This window comes from Parasteatoda tepidariorum, chromosome 2 (assembly GCF_043381705.1).
Source record: "Parasteatoda tepidariorum isolate YZ-2023 chromosome 2, CAS_Ptep_4.0, whole genome shotgun sequence".
Lineage (NCBI taxonomy): Eukaryota > Metazoa > Arthropoda > Arachnida > Araneae > Theridiidae > Parasteatoda > Parasteatoda tepidariorum.
In genome coordinates, this window is record NC_092205.1 from 3195270 (window position 1) to 3216951 (window position 21682).

The 21682-nt window shown below is 30.2% G+C and overlaps 1 protein-coding gene across 1 annotated transcript in view; it reads right to left on the minus strand.

Moving 5' to 3' along the window:
- Nucleotides 1–3970: 3970 nt before the first annotated feature.
- Nucleotides 3971–21682, minus strand: part of LOC107444654 (metabotropic glutamate receptor 6-like) — a 71602-nt gene continuing 53890 nt past the window's right edge. The window contains exons 6-7 of the mRNA XM_043047753.2: nucleotides 16787–18046; nucleotides 3971–4281 (exon numbers count right to left, since the gene is read on the minus strand). Of these exons, the coding sequence (XP_042903687.2) occupies nucleotides 4103–4281; nucleotides 16787–18046 (1439 nt within the window). The 3' untranslated portion in view covers nucleotides 3971–4102. The remainder of the gene's footprint in view (nucleotides 4282–16786; nucleotides 18047–21682) is intronic.

Genomic DNA, 21682 nt, shown 5'->3' on the forward strand with positions numbered 1-21682 from the left:
AAACAGAAAAAATAAATGAAATTAACTTTATATTTTTCAATCATATCAATCGAAATCCATAAAAACGGAGTATCGGTGCTAGACAGCAATCGGCCAAGAACGAACACCATATTTATATATTGCATATATATACAAAGAATAAAGTATTTAACTCGCCCATCTATCATCATTTGAAAAAGTGATGTACAGTAAAAAGTTGAAACAAATTATTATACGTTCACATTTATTGCTCAATTATAAACATAAACGCAGTCCTGCTCAATAAAATAAATGTTTTATTATTATATATATAAGANGCTAAAGTCGTCTTTAAAAAATACGGTTACGAGTTAGCTTGGGTAAAGCTTATGGACACTTATCCACAATTGTGGAAACAAACTGAGCCGCTTCTCATCTCGTTCCCGTCAACATATTTATTGGAGAGAGGATTTAGTTCTGTCTTTCAGCTGCTCACAATGCAAAGAGAAAGGTTGGACATTTGCTTCAAAGGAGATCCGCGTTTAAATCTGACGAGCATAAATCCTGACATTCAAGCTTTAACTTGAAATACACCAAGCACAGGGCAGTCATTGAAGTGGTAAAATGTACTTTCTCCCACTTCATTTTTTTTCTCGAATTTTAGTTGTTAACGTTTTAACTTTTTCTTGATTACATTAAAATATGAATTTAAAAAAATGTACTCTTGTTTTGATTATTCCGTTATAAATATAATTTCTTTTTTAAAAAAAAATTTGCATAATTTTTTTTAATTAATAAAAATTACAGGATAAATGTGCCTCCTTATTTGCATTACAATTTAATTTAAAATCAAATAACATAATATATTTTCAGTGTTTTTTTGCTCACAAGCAACAATGAATGGTTTTTTGAGCAAAAAGAGAAAGGGGCGATGTGTGTCAGCCGACCCCAAGAGGGGGGCGATGGTCCACAAAAGGTTGGGAGCCACTGATTAATACGAAGCGAAGAATCATTCAATTGAAACTTCTTGGATCATTTCAACTGAAACCGAATTCTGAATACTCTCAAAAATTTTCAGGACCAAAAACCTTCATATCAATGGTTAGTTAATTGATAAAAGCGCAGTTTTCAAAAATAATAAACGTGACGTTTTCAAGAGGACACTAAGCATAATGAACCACTCATAACGTAATGTTTTTTGAAAAATGAACGATACGTAAATGTAAGAGTGTCCATAACACGCTCAAAAGCGTTTACCTTGATACTGGAAATGTGATAACAAAAAAGTACGAAAGAAGGTAAATAAATTAATAATTTAAAACTTATGACAACTAATTGATCAAAATTTAGCAAGTAAATTGAAAAATTAAGCTAGTATTTGAATTAAGATAATATACATTATTTTAAATAATTTGAAAGCAAATTATAAAATTGAGCTTCTAATTATACAGTTTTAAACATTAAAATAAAAGAAAGGCAAAGTTTTAAGCAGTACCACAATTGACATACAGACATTCTCAAATCGATTGCTTAAATGCCGATCTGCCAATATGTGACAAAACAGATCAACACATTAACATTTAAATTGTTAATTTGATATAAGTGTCAAAAAAATAAATTAATTTTGGCATATCTGTAAAACAAAATTGGAGACCTAACTTCATTATAACCCTCGTATTTTGCAGTTTGATATTTATATGAATAAAAAAAATTTTTTTATATATCATTACAAGTAGCATATCTGAAATACAAGAAATATTATGAAAAACTACGATGCAATACATTGGAGTTTTGCTTACATAAAGTAAAACTTAATAAAAACAAATCACGATTTTTGTGCTGAATACTATTCTACTTTTTTGCCACTGTCACAATTAATATACAATTGATGCTGATTTTTTAGAAACTTACTATGATCTGAAAACGTGAAATGTGTGCTGAAAACAGCAATACGATGAAAAACTAAAGAGAGATTAAAATATTTTAAGATAATTCATACTATAAGTATTTAAAAGTATGAAGGAACAATTAAATGAATTCATTTTGATTATTATGGAGAATTTTTATTTGTATTAGTATTTTATTCGTTAGATTGTAGTAATTTTGTGAGAAAAAGGCTTTTAAATATGAATCATTTGAAATTGATCTTTCAAGTGCTCAAATGAAACTCTGGATTAATTATGAAACATTTGAATTTTAAGTCAAGATAATAATTTCTTAACGAGAACCAAATGCCATTCCCGAGAAAATGCAATATTTTATTTAAAGTTTCTTTGGGATGGCAGAGGGAGAGTCTACTTTTTTTCCTCAAAATAAATAAAGAAAAAAAAGGAAGTTCTAAAGAAATATTTAGTTTTTTTTGCTGTCATAATCAATTAAAAAATACTATTTATTAAGAATTATAGGTACGTAAAGAGACAGTGCTAAATCGTCATTTAACACTGTTTTTATTTTTATCTTTTCGGCAAACAGACTTATAGTTTTGAGATGTTTTTATTTTTTTTTAGAATTTATTAACCTAACTGTTTTTTACTCAAACTAAACAATAAATCTGTTAAATAATTCTGTTTTTTCGCGATGACAAATTATTACAAACTACTTAATTGTCGCCAATGGCTATAATAATTGTCAAAATTTTGATTCAATTATTAGTTCATTGTTAATAAAAAAAACCGAGTTACGATTATGAAATTAAATTATTGAATAAGACGAAATAATATGTAATAAGCACAAATAATGCCCATTAGATATGTAATTTCAGCTCTACTGAAGAACCTTCATCATTGTTCAAACACAGAAAGAAAAAGAGAAACACAGGTACAAGTTACGACCAGGACAAATCAATCGACCAGTAGGGGTGGGGTAAAAAGCTTGATTAAGAAAACTAAACAAAAAAAAAGGGAGAGAAGGAAGATGTTACGTTCTGGTAGGGGAAAAATCCAAGGACTTAGAAAATAAATCTAGAAATTTAGAAAGAAAAGAATACTAGAAAGATCAACTAAATTATGGCAATCTTTTCAAAATGTAAAACGGTATCCAGAAGTCTAGGTCACGTGACAAGTTGTAAAGAAATTTAGTCAGAAAAAAAAGTCTTAAATACATGATTAGATTTCCTGCAATGGAGGATTTTTTAATGCACACACTTTTCATGTTAAGTTGAGATTTACGAGTACACTGAAATTAAGTGCGTTTAGTTAGTTCAAGATATAGAAAATCTCACTGACAAAAAACTTGATTAATGCTTCGACTATTAATATGAGAGCAAGGTCTCTAACGCTAGCTAAATTTAGTTTTTCATATGAAATAGAAACAAGTAAGTTTTTTAACTTTCACCATTCGGAAACTGATTCAGTAGTAAATAAGCTAACAAATTATGAGAATTTGAATGAGAAACTTTATTGGCTTGCGTGATTAATTAAAACCCCATTTCATCAGTAAATATCAGTTAGTATGCATGCTAATGAATCTGTATCAATTACAGTATGAATAGCAAAACAATCAATATTTAGTTTTCCTAAAATGAAATATTTTTGACGAATATAACATAGAAACACAAAACATTTAAAGCAAAATCTATTCTGAATCAACACTATTCATTATGATATAAACCTTTACAATGATTAAAAAATTATATCCTTCGCGTAGTAAATTAACAATTTGAAGACACAGCAAAGTATTGAAAATATTATCTAATTTTAAATTATATGTAGGAAATTAATGTAATATTTAAATTTTCCAATTTTTAAAATTGAATTATTAACTTATTTATAAATGATAGATGTTCTGTATATTTTCTTACTAATTACTGATGATCTGTATATCTTCTAATACTGATTATAATATGTTAGGTTTATCTTATAAATTAATGTATCTTAGTAAGTAATTAATAAATTTTGATATTATAATATAAATTATCTTGATAGATGCACATTTTAAAAAAACTCTCATTAATTTATACTTTAAATGTAAAACACAGAAAAAATGGATCACCCTTTCAAAATAATTACCCACTTCCAAAAATATAATCATACCACCAGATATATTGCTTCAAGTATCCTTGAGTGTACAGTAATGGATAATTCTTTATTTTCTCTGTATTGATGCAAATGGTTGAAAGTTTGTGCAAGATTGGTTTGCAAAAAAATTATTTCAATATGACTCTATTTTCATCTTTTAGAGAATCACTAAAAATTGTACAACTCGAGCAGCGCGAAATCTTAGTGAAATTAATATCATCATTTGTTTGAGTAGCTGCAGTTGTAAACCTCCTGTTGGGACTGGAGCTGCTGAATCTAATATTTATTTCAGTTAGTTTCAAGGAACCTGTAAAAAGAAAGGTATGATAAATTGTGAAGGAAAGATTTGCTTATTATATCATTCACAGGTTTAAATATGTATTGTATTTAGAGGCCTTTCTTACGTGTTCTTACAATGTTATACATGTCAAAACACGTCTTTACACACTAATTCAAGTATAACGTGGATTAACGGATATCAAGTGATTCGGCATCTGCTGATATCTCATATTAAGGTTAAGAATGTTATTTTAAAACGTGTGCATTTTTTAACAATGTGATTTAAAACTACACGACATTTAACCCTTCCACCACATCTCAAATAATAGTGGTGGTTCAGGGAATAGAGCGTTCGCCTTCTAATGAGGCAAGCCGCTGGTTCGAATCCCAGCGATGGTTGATGGATATGAATTCCGCACCTGGCTCGCACTGACCACAGTGCTAACGTAAAATATTCTCAGTGGTAGACGGATCATAGGTTAGAGAGTCCTTTCGCCGTCAGGTTAACCGAGCGAGATCTTCGTGAGTATCCATTCCATGTAACGCAAATGCAGGTCAGTTTTAACAAAAAGTCCTCCACGTGGGCAAATTTCTTCCAATACTTGATCCCTCGTCCTCTGGATTGGGTTCAAAATGACAAGGCTAGGTGAGTTGAACACTTGTAGTCGTAAACCCAAAATTGGGTCGACTGTTTAATGACAGTTAAAGAATAAAATATAAAACACTACACTACTTCACTATTTATTATAAATTGTGTAAGAAAGATTTACATACATATCAGATGAAATAGCTTAAATATGTAATTAAAGTCCTGGATTTAGAGACCTTTCTTACGTGTCTTCACAATGTAATGCATGTTAAAACACGTCTTTACACTAATTCAATTATAACGTAGATCAATCGACATCTGATGATTTAGCATTAAAGTAAGACTAAAAAGTTAAAGAACCTTTCAATTTAAGGATAAAGAACTGGATTTCCTTACAGTTCAGTTCAAATTTTAGATTTTGAAATCTAAAACGTTTAAAATAATAAAATTAATATGTTGTTGTTGTTTCCGTATCCATGGATCTTCAGACAACATCAAAGGTCTGGACTATTTCAGCCGCCAACTTCGGCGCCTCTTCGTATAAACCATGGAATAGAGTAGATTTATGTACCTTTCAATTCAAGCATCGACTGATATTAAACTAATTAATCAATTAATAAAAAATTAGTAACATTAACCGATACAATATTACGAACCGAGTATATCCGGTTTTATAATCCAGTGTTGAATTTCCGAACTGGGAATTATCGCTACAAATAAATTTTACTGAATAAACTTCTTCGATTCGGTTAATTAAAACTTTCTAAAAGAGTATACGACGTTAATTGGTGGTAAATTATTTTCTCAATGAACAATATTTGAATAAATAAATTTTACATTTGTGTGCAAAAAGGCTTTTACTTACTTAAACAGTTTCAGATATAAAATGAAAAACGAAAGTAGTGGAATTATCATTAAGGATCTACACTTTTGATGGCTTTTCCTGAATCTACTGATGGGAATTATATTGAAAAATGAAATTCATCAAATAAATATTAAATGAATTCATAGAAAGTACAATGTTTGATTTGAGTCTTATAATCTTCACACGATTAACTGTACAACAACTCTGAACGTTATTTCTTTTCAATGAAACTTAGAGTATTCCACCTAAAAGATATAAGTTCTTAACGCTGATCAATTTAGTAGTCCGACGTATTGAACATAAACTACTCTGTAGAGTTAAAATCTAATTCACATAATTCTCTTACGTGGCTCCCAAATTTTGACTGTATTTCCTTTCCACCGGTGGCAACGTTTGTTTTGTTTTGTTTACGTTACTATTTGTCTTACACGGCGAATCGACCAATGATTTCCGCTAAAAATGTCACATGCCAAATCTAGCCGATGTGAATCAACATATAGCTCTTTTAAAAACGGAAACTGAAATAACCAGAGAGCATCAGCTGCGGCAATCTCATACTATTAAGCTAGGCAGAAGTGAGTAGCCTTTGTCGATCGATCTCTATTTTAGTATTTTGTCGAAATCGCTTTTTTTCACGAATTTATATATTACGAATTTATTTGACGATTTTTTTATTCATATCACGAATTATACTATAGCACATTTCTAATAGGTTTAATCAATTACATGTCATTTATTTGAATTCAAATTAATTTTAATGATTTAGTATTTACTAAAAAGATGTAATTTTTTTTAAAAAAAATTTTTTTATATGAATTTGAATGATTTTTTTTGAATTCTTAGAATTTTGTGCATTTGCAATGTCGTTAAGTTAGTAGCGAGCGAAGCGAACTTGGTTTACGAGGCAAACCATATAAGATTGCGTAGCAGTTTTCGGGGGTTAGCAAGCGTTAGCGAGCAGGGGGCGCAGCCCTCTAGTAAAAAAGATTTCTCTACGTTCGGGGTACTACGCTGAGCAGTGGAGGAAAATACGAAAGATGTCATCTCGTTTGGACTACTAAAAGATCAAATTTCTTGTTTAAGGTAACCCGTGCTGAGGCCTTTTCTCTTCTAAGAGGTGTAGATTTGGTGGAAGCTTATGGTGTTTGGATTCAGATATCAAAAGCAAAATGATCCATGATGCACCGTTTTTGACAGAGAAAAGTGATCAAGCATTTTGTGAATTTTCGAGTATCTCGTTTCCTAACGCATCTAGAGATATATAAATCTACGAAGAGGTAGTTGAGCCTTTTATCACCGAACTATATCGGTTGCTAATATAGAAGCAATCCCAATTTCAATGAGAGAATCTTTACTTTTTCATAATTTGCTATTAAGAGCAGATAGAATACAGTAAGTAGTTAATATAATATGGAGAGTTATGAGAAAATACTACGTAATAAGCAAAAAGAAATTACAGATTCGTTAATTTTAGCTAAAATAAATGCAAGAAACACCCCAGTGTACACTTTTATATTGACAGGTTCTCCTGTCAACAGTTCTCCCTCCCAACTGAGTCTTAAAAATCTGATACTTAGTCGAAAGTTATTGAAGTGTATACTGCTTTTTTTTAAATATTTTTTATTGATTTCTAGTACAAATGAAAAACACCTTACTTTGTCTCGCTATTACATTGAAATTAATTTATAATATAAAAGTTTTAACTAACTTAATAATCTAAACTTAATAATAATATATATAATTTAACTTAATAATATAAAAGTTTCAACTAACTATCTCTGGAATAATATAAAATATTGATTAGCAACAAATGTTTCAAGAGATTATCTTTAAATTGTGTGAATGCCAGTCCAGTTGCAGCAATCATTTAGGAATAGATACATAAACAGCCTGAAATTTTAAGTTTCTCAAGATTGATCGTAATCTCACGCCTGGACATGATCTTATTTAATGCTAGCAAATCTCATCCCACGTAAAACGCCCACGCTTTAAGATTTATTCATACACCAGCAACGCTTTTATGAGACTTCAAATGAATCTTTAATAATATCTAAAAGCTCTTTATTAGAATGATTCATAACAGTAAATATTCCCACATGTCTATATTCATATTTTAGAAGGTAACCGTACCACTATTCAAAGTTGCTCAGAATTAAAGTCATTTGGAAACTGGAAAAAATTTCTTTTAGAATTGAATTAATTGTTGTAAAACTTGGTTATGCAGTTACGCACTATGTATGCATGAATAAAAGGTCTCTAAAATAAGTATATTAAACGCAAATAATCGAATAAAATATTTGAGATCGTAAGTCACACACATAATTAAAATATTTTATATAATTTTAAATATTCAATGTTAAGCTTAGTACACTGTAAAAAATTTCGGCAAAAAGTATTGGCACCCTGAGTGTAGCATTTGTAAAATCTATTTTACTGTTCAGAATTTTTTTCAGTAATATTCATCTATTTACAATGATTAAGAAAAATTAAAGTAAATGTTATTGTAAAATATGTATGATACATACGATTTTTTGTTCCATAACATTCTCGAGTGAAAATGCCTCCTAATTTACAATGATTTGATCCTGAATTTTTCATAGTGTGGGTGATAGTGTTAAAAAAATGTACATATACTCCTCTATACTGAGCAAATGTAAGTAAATTGCTCCGAGCAAATATAATGTAAAAATGTATGTATGCAAAGATTTTCCTTCTTTATCCTAATATTTTTATTTCAGAAAGCTGGTATTAGGTAAAAATAAAAGCCACGTGCGTCATGATATTCATGTGATTAGAGTAGTTTTGATCGGAGAAGAATAGTTTGAATCGACAATTAAAACTTTTTCGATCGTTTAAAGTTTAAAAAAATCAACATCGCTGTTCTTGAACGAAATAAGGTAATATTTTTTCGTGTTATTTATGTTTTTATTGATTCACAATATTATGGAATAACAAAAGTAATATTATTCATTGAAATAAATTTAAAGCTCATGTTAGCTCAGTCGGGATATTTTTATAGTTGATATTCCCTTCAGTAAGAACATGCTTCATAGCTTTAAGATAACTCTTTTAGAATACAATAACGTCTTCGTCATAAAATAAATCAAAATTATTGTAATTCTGATGATTATTAATGAAGTAAATTGATCAATTCTCTGTCGGCATCTCACGCGTTTGTTGTTTTTGTTCCTTTATGGTCGGCGTCGCATGCCATGCAACGAAGAAAAAAAGTGCATCATTGACATTGAATTCGTCGTTACTTATACGTCTCCATAACTCCCACGATTATTTTTTGCATTTCTGAATATTGCACAGTGAGATTTCAGGCTTGGAATTGAAATCATTTTATACTCTCTGCAATTTCGCTTTTATGAGTGTTACCGTTGCACGTCAAAATAGTTATGATGCATTCAGAGAGTGAATTTTTCGTCTCTCAGTCGGAAGAATATTTTTACCTAATAAAATATATTCACCTATTATACCTAATTTTAACAATTATTTTGTGCAGATATTTATCTTAAACACCTTAAATCAGTTGAATTAATAAATATGTTATCCCTGTGTATTTTTTTAAAGATAAAACTTGTGTGTATTGCCGGAAAAACTGGAGATCAGTGAACTAGACATCACACATTTCCCCACCTTGCAAAATACTGCTTGTAGATAAATATTTTTCATTTTCGATTGGACTTAGGATGGGGCATATTTTAATTTTCAGTAATAAAAAAAATGCTTTTTTTGGGTCAAAATTTCGAAGAAAATTCAAACAGAGAGGGGGTTTAGAAATAATAATTACGTATATATAATTAAGTATGAATTAATAAAGAAAAAATGATGTTCGGTACACTGTATGCCTGGTCCGAAGAAGTTAGAATCGGATTTTTATTTAGAAAGTTAGAAAATAATTATCAATTAATATATCTATGTATTATGATAGAATGAATTTAACTTAATGTTTAAAATTTCTCGTAAAAATGTAACTCAAGCTACAGATTAACGAAATTGGGAACTTTTTTCAACATTTCTGTGAAATCAAAAATGTTTGATTTTCTAACGATCTCTTTTTCAAGTTCCCGTTTTGGTCTATAGTCCTAAGTCTCTATAGTCAGATTCTAAGTATGACAAATACCAGTTTTGTGGAAAAAGTTTGACAGCCATTAAACGACTTTATAAATAACATCTTTCCTAAATAACAATGCACTTGATTCGGTTGAAAGAGAAAATTTCAAAATTAATCAATACCGGACAATCATGAACGTGCACTTTAAAGATCATGTTTGGAAATGTTTATTCAATTATAATGTTCATGTTAACTATAATAATTATGTCTATATTCACAATGAGTTCATTTTAAAATTACAAATCTGGTGATTAGGGCTATGATATTATGAAGAGATTACCTTAAGTTACGGTTTGCAAACTTATTTTAAAATACAAGAGGTATTAAACTGTGTGATTTAAAACTTCACTGAAACAATGATTAAAACATCGCTTGAGACTATATTGCTATACACTATAGGGAGATAGTTTACTTATATAGTTATTTATGAATCTCCCAGCGTATTAATTCGAATGTTTTACTCTTGTGAAGTTCAAAACTTATTTCCAGTAGTTTTTCGTATTTATCTAAACTATTTTAAGTATTAATGAAATAAAATTGGATGGAAATAATTTTTTCTTATTTTCATTCCATGTAGATAATTTGGCGAAGATGAGTGGATTAAGCAATTTATACGGGGAAAGAAAACTCCTCCTTAATTGGCGAAATTGAAAAAAATGCGTCCTTGAGATATTACTCAAATGTTGCCAACTTAGTTAGAGATTACTTAGGTGTCACGTGAGATAGTTATGTTTATAGATTATTACTTGCTTCCATGAAGCTAGAAGTGTGTTGGATATCTTATTCCTGAATTGTATCCTAAATATTAAGATACAGGGTGTCCCAAAAGGTCGTTTACAAACTTAACATGCTGGTCTGTCATATCATGATATAGGTAGTTTGAGAGTTTTATTTGTAAAGTNTCACGTGAGATAGTTATGTTTATAGATTATTATTTGCTTCCATGAAGCTAGAAGTGTGTTGGTTATCTTATTCCTAAAATGTATCCTAAATATTAAGATATAATTGGAACATTTATAAGAATTGAAAAAAAAAGAATTTTTTTTAATATTTACAGTTGCTCAAACACTATTGCTGATACCTTTTAAGGTAGAAGTATTTTGTATGCATTTGGCATTTAATTATAAAATAAAGTAAATAAAGAAAACAGCTTAGTATGCTTTTTTTAAATGATTGCAGTCCTCCAGAGGTGGAAGGTAGCACAGATCTAAACTTCAAGTTCTGACAACATTTAAGTTTCAATTTAATTCCCAGTTAAAATTGCAAAGTAAACATAAAATTCTGTATAATGACAGAAATTCACATGAATTATAGCAAAAGTCTTCTGAAACATCTTAAAAATATTTACTCAACCAAAAGGACTAATTTTGGACTTTTATGATTTACATTCAAGGACATTATTCATGGACATTAAGAGAAAAATATTGTTATAGATAATAAAGTTGAAGTTTTGGATTATATTAATAATAATGATATTTCCAGCATTAATATTTTTGATTTTGAAAATTTGTAAACATGTATACCACATGAAAGGATTATTGAAATTTGTAGCGGCGTTTTTGATAGGTATTTATTTAATGAGAAAATTGATAGGTCTAATTGGTTGGATTTATGTAGGTTTAAACTTTTTGAGAATGTTCTTTTTAATGATTTAGATTTTTATAAACATATTATTCGAATTCCACAAGATGATTTCTTTTCTGGTGCTTTTGGTAATATTTTTTTGCATTTTTTTGAAAATAAATTTCTTGAGTATAATGAATTTAATGCTTATAGATATATTGACCATTTGATATTGCTTAATTGTGATAATTATAATTTTATTTATAGTATTTATCCTAAAGATTTGGTTTTGAAAAAAACTAATGAGAATTGTTTAAATGTCGAATATTTAGATTTTAAAATTGATATTCTTGACAAAATAATTAAAATTGGTGTTTTTGATAAAGGAAAAGCTTTTAAATTTTAAGTTATTTTTTAGCAACTTCAACGCTAATCTGTGCAATAAAATTTTTGAAATTTTAATTTTTTCACAGTTGGTTAGGATTAAAAAAATTTGCAATAACGTGGAGAGTTTTTGGGAGACAGTGAATAATTTTTTGAATAATTTGAGTAATAATGATTTTCCTTTTAATTTTTATAAAGTTAATTTTTTGATTAAGAAAATGATTGAAGAATATTAGTTTTTTTATTTCTTTTAACAGGGCGTAATTCATGTCTTAACTGAGCAGCCCCAGTCAAGCATTCTATTAATATGTTACGTAATCTTTTCTTTGACTTCTTTTTTTCAAACTGCTCATTTTAAAAGAGGGCGTTGTTTTCTTCTGTTTTAAGTATTTCCTTTACATTTGGTTTGCTTGTGAAATCGTTGTTTGACCTTGTTAATTTGAGTTTTTAATTTCTGATGATTTTGTTTGAGTTTCTTTTCTGAATTGGTTCTATGTATTTCATGTTTTTTTCCTGGACTTCTATACAAAACCTTCGGGGTACTGAGGGAGTTAATTTAGGCATTTGCCCTCTCTCTCAATAGAAAAGGTTTTGTCTTATGGCTACCGGGGCCGGTACCTCCTGAAGACGTCGACTTCGGTTGTCATATTTTTATTTTTATTTCCTTCGTTTCCTTTATTGCTATATGTCTATATGATATTATTAACAAATTACAACAATTGAAAATTATAAGGAAGAGGGAGACTAGTGTAGATATTGATTGCTCATTTGTCGAAAAACATATTTAATATGATTTTTAACTCATGATGTATTTTTTTGACAATTACCTGTTGATATCTTTAATAACAATAATGTTTAGTTCTTTTCATAATTTTTTTTTTAAATGAGGCAGTTTCTGTCGACACTAGTTCCTCTATAAGGCGCTAATCTACGGAAGATATGAGGCTAGTATGAACATACTCGGTGTCTTATTAATTAGTAATTTATTTTCATCTGAGAAGGGTATATCTAAATGAAATCAATTTCAATCGAAATCTTTCAGGAGAATAAATATTCACACATATTAATTAAAACTCTCATTTGAAATAGAGCATTTCCTAGGAAAGGCATTTTAAACGAAAATCAATACCAATATTTGAAATAAATATTTGATAATCATTATTCAATTTGTTTTATTTTATATCATAGGGTTAATTTAAAGTAGAATCAATTTTAATAAAGATAGTACTTAACTTGATGATGAAATGGCACGAGTGGGCAGTAAACGGAGCACGTAGCTCAGCTATATTTCGGGTGCTATGAAAACCCCACTAGCCACACAACACGGGGTTAATGCGAACATGCTATGGGGCTAGTGCAGACAAACTTGGTAACTTGAGTCGTGGTGGCTCAGGGGAAAGAGCGTTCGTTTTCCAATGAGGTGAACCGGGTTTGAATCTCAGCGATGACTGGTCTATACGAATTCCGCACCCGGCTCGCACCGACTACAGCGCTGACGTAAAAATATCCTTAGTGGTAGACGGTTCGTGGATTAGAGTCCCCTTGCCATCAGGCTAGCCGTTGGAGGTTTTCGTGTTTTCCCTATCCATGTAACGTAACCTAAACCATCGAAAAAATCCTCCACGGAGGCAAATTTCTTCTAAATAGGGTTCAAAATTACCAGGCTATGGATTACTATTAGTAGTCGTAAACCCAAAATTGGGTCGTCTGTTCAACGGTGGTTGTAAAAAACTTGGTAACTTATTAAGTGGTAATGTACTTTAAACTCACTCAAAAAGGTATATCTAAAGTCAAAATGAAATCTAATTCAATCTAAACAATATTGGAGAATAAATATTGATCACATTTTAATTAAAATACTAATTTGTTATGGAGTATTTCACTATAGTAAGAAACACTTGTTTAACGTAAATCAATCGACTTGAAAATCATTATTCCATTTAATTTATTTGATAGCATGAAACGAAATTTCAGATGAATCAATTTTAATAACCATAGTTTTAATATGGTGATGAAATGGTTCGAATAAACTACTTACGGACGTAGCGATATTTCCTTCTATGGTGCTATGAAAGCAAATCACAAAAAAGAAGATGATTCTCGCTGTTATTCTGTTTTAGTTTAATGCTTCCAAAAAAATTATTTATTTATTTTGAACTTTATTCTTTTAACAAACTTGATAAAAAAATAGTTATACTTCCTTGAATTTTTTAAAGAGTGAAGTAATATGAAGTTTTTATTCTAAATATGAAATCACTAATCGTAATGTGAAATCACTAATTACTTAATGAAATCCCTAATCGCAAAAGTGTATCATTCCACAAAATCATTTTCTGTTTAGAAAATAAATAACATCAAATGTGTTATATTTCTACCATAGAAAATTGGATGGGGTCTATGTAAATAGGTCTCCACCACCAGCCCCCCAGGAAGACGTGTGTTTACTTATGCCGAATAATGGTTAATTGAAAGAATGCAGAGCAAAAGTTAATATCAAAATAGGTAAGAAAACCATAGAATTTCTACTGTATTATCATATTTTTTCATAAATTCTGAAAATAAAAGTGGTAAATAGGAAATTTAATAGGCATCGCATGCCGTGCAATAGCCATTTCCTTTTTAAAACCTTGTTTTTCAATTTTTACCAAATTATTAACAGTGTGATTATACGACTGCTTATGAAAGTGTACCTCCATGTTGTTTACAATCTACGTGAAATTAGAACAATAAATTATTATTAAAAAGTCATTCAGGATGTACAGTCCCTTGACCAAATTATTAGACGCACTCTATGTAAAATCTTAATTATCAGGTGATTACTCTATACAGCTTTATGGTTTTTATGCTACTGAAACCGGTTTGCACTTGTTTACGTTCGTCTATCAAAGGGTTAAATGAGACGATATATAATATGAATTCGACAATTGAAAAAATGAGACGATATATTATTTAAAGATAGAATATTTATTATACTGCCTAGTATTAGTATTTATATACTAGACGATATATTATATAAAAAATACAGCGAAGCATTTTTACGCAATAAGTAAAAGCTGTAAGCTGTAGCTTACAAAGCATACAAAGAACCTGATGTCATTAAATGTATCAAAATTCAAAGGATTAAATGGAGGATAGCAGGACAACCAAAAAAGTTTTCAGTGCCAGGCCAACAGGTACAAGAAAAAGAGGACGGCCAAACCTAAGATTTTTAGACAGCCTTGAAAAGGACCTACAAGTTTTAAGGATAATAAACTGGAGAACCTTGGCTAAGGGAAGAATGTCTTGGCATTGGCTTGTTGAGAAGGCCAAGGCCCATCCTGGGCTGTCGTTCCAGTGAGAAGAAGAAAGAATATTTATTATATCAGGTATTATATTAGTATATTATAATAATTAGAAAATATTATTAGACGTCACTGAAGTGTTTTAATAATGACATGTTTTGCACGAGTTTATATGCAATACTTTCATATTTAAACTTACATGTAATGGGTTTTTATTCGGAGGATTTTTTATATACTTACTATTTGTATTTATTTTTAACGTATCGATGTTAACCAATTGGAATACGAACGCAATCAAGTGCAAACCAGTTTCGTAAAATCAATAAAGCTGTAAAGAGTATCAGCTGATAACTAAGATTTTACATAGAATCTTGCAGACCAGGGACTGTAACCCTCATCACATCTATTTTACTGCGTGGAAGATTCATAGAAAATGTAATCTAGAATTTTCATACTGGTCAAAAAGAAAATACCACACTATTACTTCATTAGAAAATATATCAAAGTAAGCACTTTAAATTTATTAATTCACTCTTGAAATAATTTTTAAGTTAAAAATTATTTTCTTATGTTTTCATGAAATGTTTTCTATAACAAAATCTCATTATCTTTCACAGGAAGCTTAGGATTGTCCAAATCATTGATACACGCAACACTTGCAGATTCTCCCACAAATTTACTATTTAAAATAATTTGATGCTCTAAAATTCAGTTAAAATTTGTTAAAAATGTAACTGTAAGAAATAAATATATTTTATTTACCTAGTTTCGAAAAAGTTCAATTTTTGTGCTGTTAATATTTTTGGTGTAATCAAGTTATCATAATCCAATCTCAATCCAAATGTCTATAACATGCACTAGTGCTTTCATAAAATTATCATAATCGAGTCCCATTCTTTCAAAATTTCCCATTTAAATAACAAATACTTAGTTGTTTTTCGTAATAAATAAAAAAATTAAAAGTGTTCTTCATTAAATATTTTTTTTTTGGAATAACAATATTTTTTTATTATTTTAACAAGGTATTTACTTTATTTTATAACCGCCGTTGGCTGCCAACACAATTTTTTGGGTTCATTAGTAGTTATTTTTCAGAGCCTTGTAATTTTGCCTCCATAGCTTTGTAATTTAGAATCCAATCCAGAAGACAAGGGAATTCATGGATCAAATATTGAGAGAAATTTGCCGTCGAGGGGGGACTTTTTAATGGAACTAAACCGCATATGTTACATGGTGAGGAAAACCACGGAAACCTCCCACGGTTACCCTGACAGCAATGATACTTTTAGAATGCTTTTTAATTTATTTTATAACGGTCGTTTTACAACCGTACAGCAGCCGACCCAATTTTCGGGTTAAGGCTACTAAAGTTCAACTCCGTGGCTTTGTAAGTTTGAACCAAATTCAGAAGACAAGGGAACTCCTGAATCAAGTATTGGGAGGAATTTGCCTTTGCGTTACATGGAGAGTAAAACCACGAAAACCTTCCACGGTTAGCCTAGCGATAAGGAGATTCTTACTCATGATCCATCTACCACTGGGGATGTTTTATGTCAGCACTGTGGTCGGTGCATCCCAGATGCGGATTTTGTATCGACCAACCATTGCTGGGATTCGAATCCGGTTCACCTCATTGGAAGGAGAATGCTCTGGCTCTTTCGAATGTACTGCAAATTTTCTAAAGCATAATATGAATGTCAGCTAAAGGAAAAAGGAATAACAAATTTTTACCTTCGGAAATTGTAGACCGCTCAGCAGTACTGGAAGCCACCCGATTACCATTAGCACCACAGTATTTTCCAGTATTCATCAAGGGTTGCCTGACGTTTTTCTCTGGATGGAGAAGAATTATGTACAATTTTGGCGTAAAAAGGCAGAAAAGTGTCACGGTTGCACTAAGGCTAACTGTCACTGACATAGTGAAAACATTGATCTCATTATGGTCTGTTGTTGTAAAATACAAAGGTATAAAAGCTAACCAAACGATACAAGTGGTATACATTGTAAAACCAATAAACTTGGATTCATTAAATGCTTCTGGAATCTTCCTCGTGAGTATTGCATACACAGTGCAAATAAGAATTAATAGCATTGGATATGCAAATGCTACAATGTAAGTAGCGTCTATAGAAGCAGTACACACAAAGTGGCTCACGTCTCTAGATGGATGATAGTATATCGCCTTTGGTGGTTTCGCAATCATCCACACCACTGACAACACTATTTGACCACAGACAATGGCACCACAAATTAAAAGTTGCGATTGCGGGCTGATGAAAGACGGTTTCTTCTTAGTCTTCGCTCCTGATCTGAAAATCCTGTTGATGCGATCAGTTTTAGTTAAAACGGCACTGTACACAACTGTAAAGCAGAAACCTATACCAACCTTCTGTGCGCCGCATTTAATATCAGATGGTTTCAGCACTAGTAAAAAAGTTATTGCATAACAAAGCAATATACCCGCCAGAAGAACGTAGCTGAGTTCACGACCTGAGGCTTTCACAACTGGGGTGTTGTGGTGCTTCAAAAAAACAGCTACTACAAAAAGAGTCATGACTATACCCAGGGAAGAAAAGGTCATGATTCCAATGGCCCAATAACTGTCTAGCTGCATGTACTGTAAAGGAATTTCTTCGCAAGCTGTATGGTTAATGTTTGGCAAGTAACCTTTTTTACAGTCCTGACAGGCTGTCTCTTCGTGAATTATCTGGTACTTGGTGCAGTTGAAGCAGTGCCAGCAACAGTTGCTACCTTCTACGTACTTTTTTGCTTGACCAATCCCGCACGGCAGACTGCATGCAGACACTGGTATTGCCGATTTGTTCCATTTAAATCTGATGTCTTCTAAGCTTAGAATCAATTCGCCATCTCTGTATTCTCCTACTCGTATCCACTTGTAATTTCCACGAGAAATCTGACGGAAGTGAATTATGTTGTAGCGTGCGGGACCATCCCCATTGTTTGAAAACTGAAATTCGTCACTGCTCAAACCTATAGAAATAATAAAATAGTCTGAATTTCTGACGTTCAGTACAGAAAAATTACGCATAAAAGTAGGAAAAATAGTGTAGTTCAAATAAATTTAGAATTTCTTTTTTTTTTCCTCTTTTTTTATGCATTAATATTTGTGAAAATTGCAACAACATGGAGACGTTTCCAGAAATTAACTAACTTTATTCTGCATATTACTCCACTGAGAAAAGCAATTTGGTCAAAACTACTAGAATATGGTAAAATTTACTGTGTTTTTAGCTCGATGAGAACACCAGAAATGGATGATTTCAACCGAATCGCCTAGAAAAGGATTTTGGTAAAATTGACGATAAAATATGGTTTAACAATACAAGATAAAATTTGGCAAAAGTAAACATTTTAAATTTTATCAAGATACCTTAGAGCATGGTATTAAAATCATTTATTCGGTAAAATTTATTTTTTAATTCTGTATTTCTTACTAAATGTGTGATAATTGGTACTATAATTTTGAAAAGCATAATTTTCAGTATACCGTAAGGATGTGAACGAAAAAATTACCTAATGAATGTTTTAAAAACCATATATTTCAGTTTTATTAACCAAAAATATGTTTGTTTTTTTTCTCTAAAAATGCCATTACCATACAGTACAGTAATTATTTCGGAATTTTGTTTCTTCGTGGGCAAATAAACAAGCACAAATGGTGGTACATGAGATATCGCTTTGTAATTCTAAGAATTTCCATGTTTTATCTCACTTTACATTTTATGCAAATTAGGTTCAATTTGCATAATTCTTTTCTGGTGTTGCAATTTTTAAAAAATAAGATTCTTTGCAATTTAAACTAGATTTCTGAAAAATATATATTTAGCTCAACATTTTTTTCTACACAATATGTCAATTTCATTGAAATAATAACGTAATAAGTATGTTACCGGAAAAGTTGCAATTCCGAAATTGCATACAATACCGACATTCGTCCGGAAAAGTATGAAATCATTAACCATGTCTGATATTAATGAAGTAATTGCATTAATGGCCATATAAAAAGCAAGCGAAGTATGAAATATGTTTATTTACAGTTATTATCAAGTACACACTTATTTATGACTCCCCACAATGATATAATTTTTAAGATGAAAATATCGTTTGCCAAGTTGAAAAAGCTTAAAAAGAAGATATTGTTATCTTCCTTTGGTGTCCAAATCAAAAGTATTAAAAAATAAGAAAAAATTAAATAAACGAAGAAAAAGCAAATCGCAATGATAAATATTTTTTTCCCAACACCTTCATGTATCATATTTTGCCAACAACACACCAGACAAAATTGATTAATTAATTATTTTAGTTTTTTTATTTTCATTTTTAAATTTATTGAACAAAATACATTATTTAGCTTCATTTTTTTAATTCTTTCATTTTTTACCTTCAATTCTCAATACTCTTATTTTCTTTATTTTGTTGTTGGCTTTTAATAGACATAAATATCTTTTTCAGCAAATTTAGGAGGTAGCATTTAGATTCGCCCAGTTAAAAAAAAATAAACTTGATGTAGAGAAACATGATATGCGTCATTTTAACTGTTTTATTTGCGCAGTACATTAAAAATAAAATCTTTTGCTCGGAAATAGTCGTTATTCTCATAAAAACTAAAATTTACAGAATTACTTTGAGCTAAATCTAATGTCAGTGAATCAATCATTAAATGGCATACTTCAATATAGTTAAATAATAAATTGAACATAAACTTTTTCAGCATTTTTAAAACTCTTTTCATATAAAATATTCTCCAAACAGAAGAAATCAAGACTACTTAACTATATATGACTCTTATATTACAAAATACTTTAAGAAATATTTTGCTAAGAAGCATTAAAGAACTAAAATGCCAAGATTTGAAATTAGACATGAATGCTTTTAACATAGAATTTAAAAGAACGCATATTAGATTTATCCTTTTCAACTTAATCATTTTGCAATAAATATTTTAATAATTATAATAAAAATATTGTAATGGTTAAATTTCTATTTTCAGTCTTTCAGTTTTAATGATTATTGACTTTCCACATTATTATGTCCAGCACTTCAATGCCATCTTTGACCAGCATGTTCCAATTAGGATTTGAATTTTGTTGGCATGGTGATGCTCCGTTAGTGACCCATTCATAGTATTTTCCTAAAGTGTGAGATTAATGTTTTTTTTTCGATTTTATCTTACAAATGCTCTATAAGGTACAAAACTAGGGACATTCAGCCAAATAAAAAGAGCAGTATATATCATGTTTCTCTAATTAATAGATTACAACACCAGCAGTATGGTAGGGCGCAGTATCCAGTTGAAAATACTTCTCGTCACGTTGAAAAACCATCAAAACGTTGTAAAAAAATTCAGATCAATTTACGGTATAAGGACACTGTGGAAAATGGACACTCAAATTTCACAAAACTTTCTTTGCTTTTGACGAAATCGATTCCTGATATATGCTCCAAGCGAACATTTCATCAAAGTGACAAACTGTCATTTCTTCAGGAAAACAAATTTTGCTATTTTATTTATTTATTCTTTTAAAAAAAATAATAAATAAATAAAACTCACGGTGTCTAATGTATCAAACTTATATAATAAGAACTTTGTCACTTTGGTTTTCAACATACAGCTGAGTCACAGTCACCCTAATAACACAAGAAAGACGTCTGGAACAAAGAGATTAATTCCACCTATGCCGGAGGCAGGATTCGAACCCGAGTTCTTCCTGGCTCTAGGTCAATTCCTTGAGTCCTATACAGCGGATCCACGCATTTCGGTATTATCTAGTCTTCATCCTGGTTTCCTAATTCTAGCTAACAATCTCCCACTATGCACTACGATGAGGTTTCAAGTGAAGGAAACATTTTTGTCAGATATTTGAAAATTCCCCTTTTTTCACATACCACATGATTTCGCAACGAAATAATTCTCAAAATTGAAAAAAAATATAGCTCAAGTATTGCTGAATGGTCAAAAGGGAGAGTTTTATTTATGAGAGTGTACCGGCACTTTGGGAGCATCATCCGTAAAATCCAATTAACCGTAAAATCCATTTCTAGCTATTAAATATTATACCTTAAGTCTTACAGCAATATTTATTCAATTAGAGTGGTTCTGGGATTTTTAGTTAATTATTACTGAAACAATGTCGATATATCAGATATTTTTCTTCCGTGACGTGTTCTGGTGTCCTAGATGACTAAATAGTGTGATATAAGAATTTACGAAGTAGGTATAATTTAAGGTTAGTAAGTTGTTTAAAAAATATTTTACTGAAGAATAATTTCATAAAAACAGGTTTCATTAAAATACCAGTTCATAATAAAGTGACCAGACAGTGTATTTTACACATATTAAATTAAAAGCAATAGCATTCTCGCTCAGTTTATAAATTTTTCTTAGACTAAAAGCTATAATTTAAGGTTAAGTAAGTCGTTTAAAAAATATTTTACTCAAGAATAATTTCATAAAATCAGCTTCCATTAAAATACCAGATCATAATAAAGTGACCAGACAGTGTATTTTACACATATTAAATTAAAAGCAATAGCATTTTCGCTCTGTTTATAAATTTTTAGTAGACTGAAAGCAATAACATTTTCATTCTATTTATAAATTTTTAT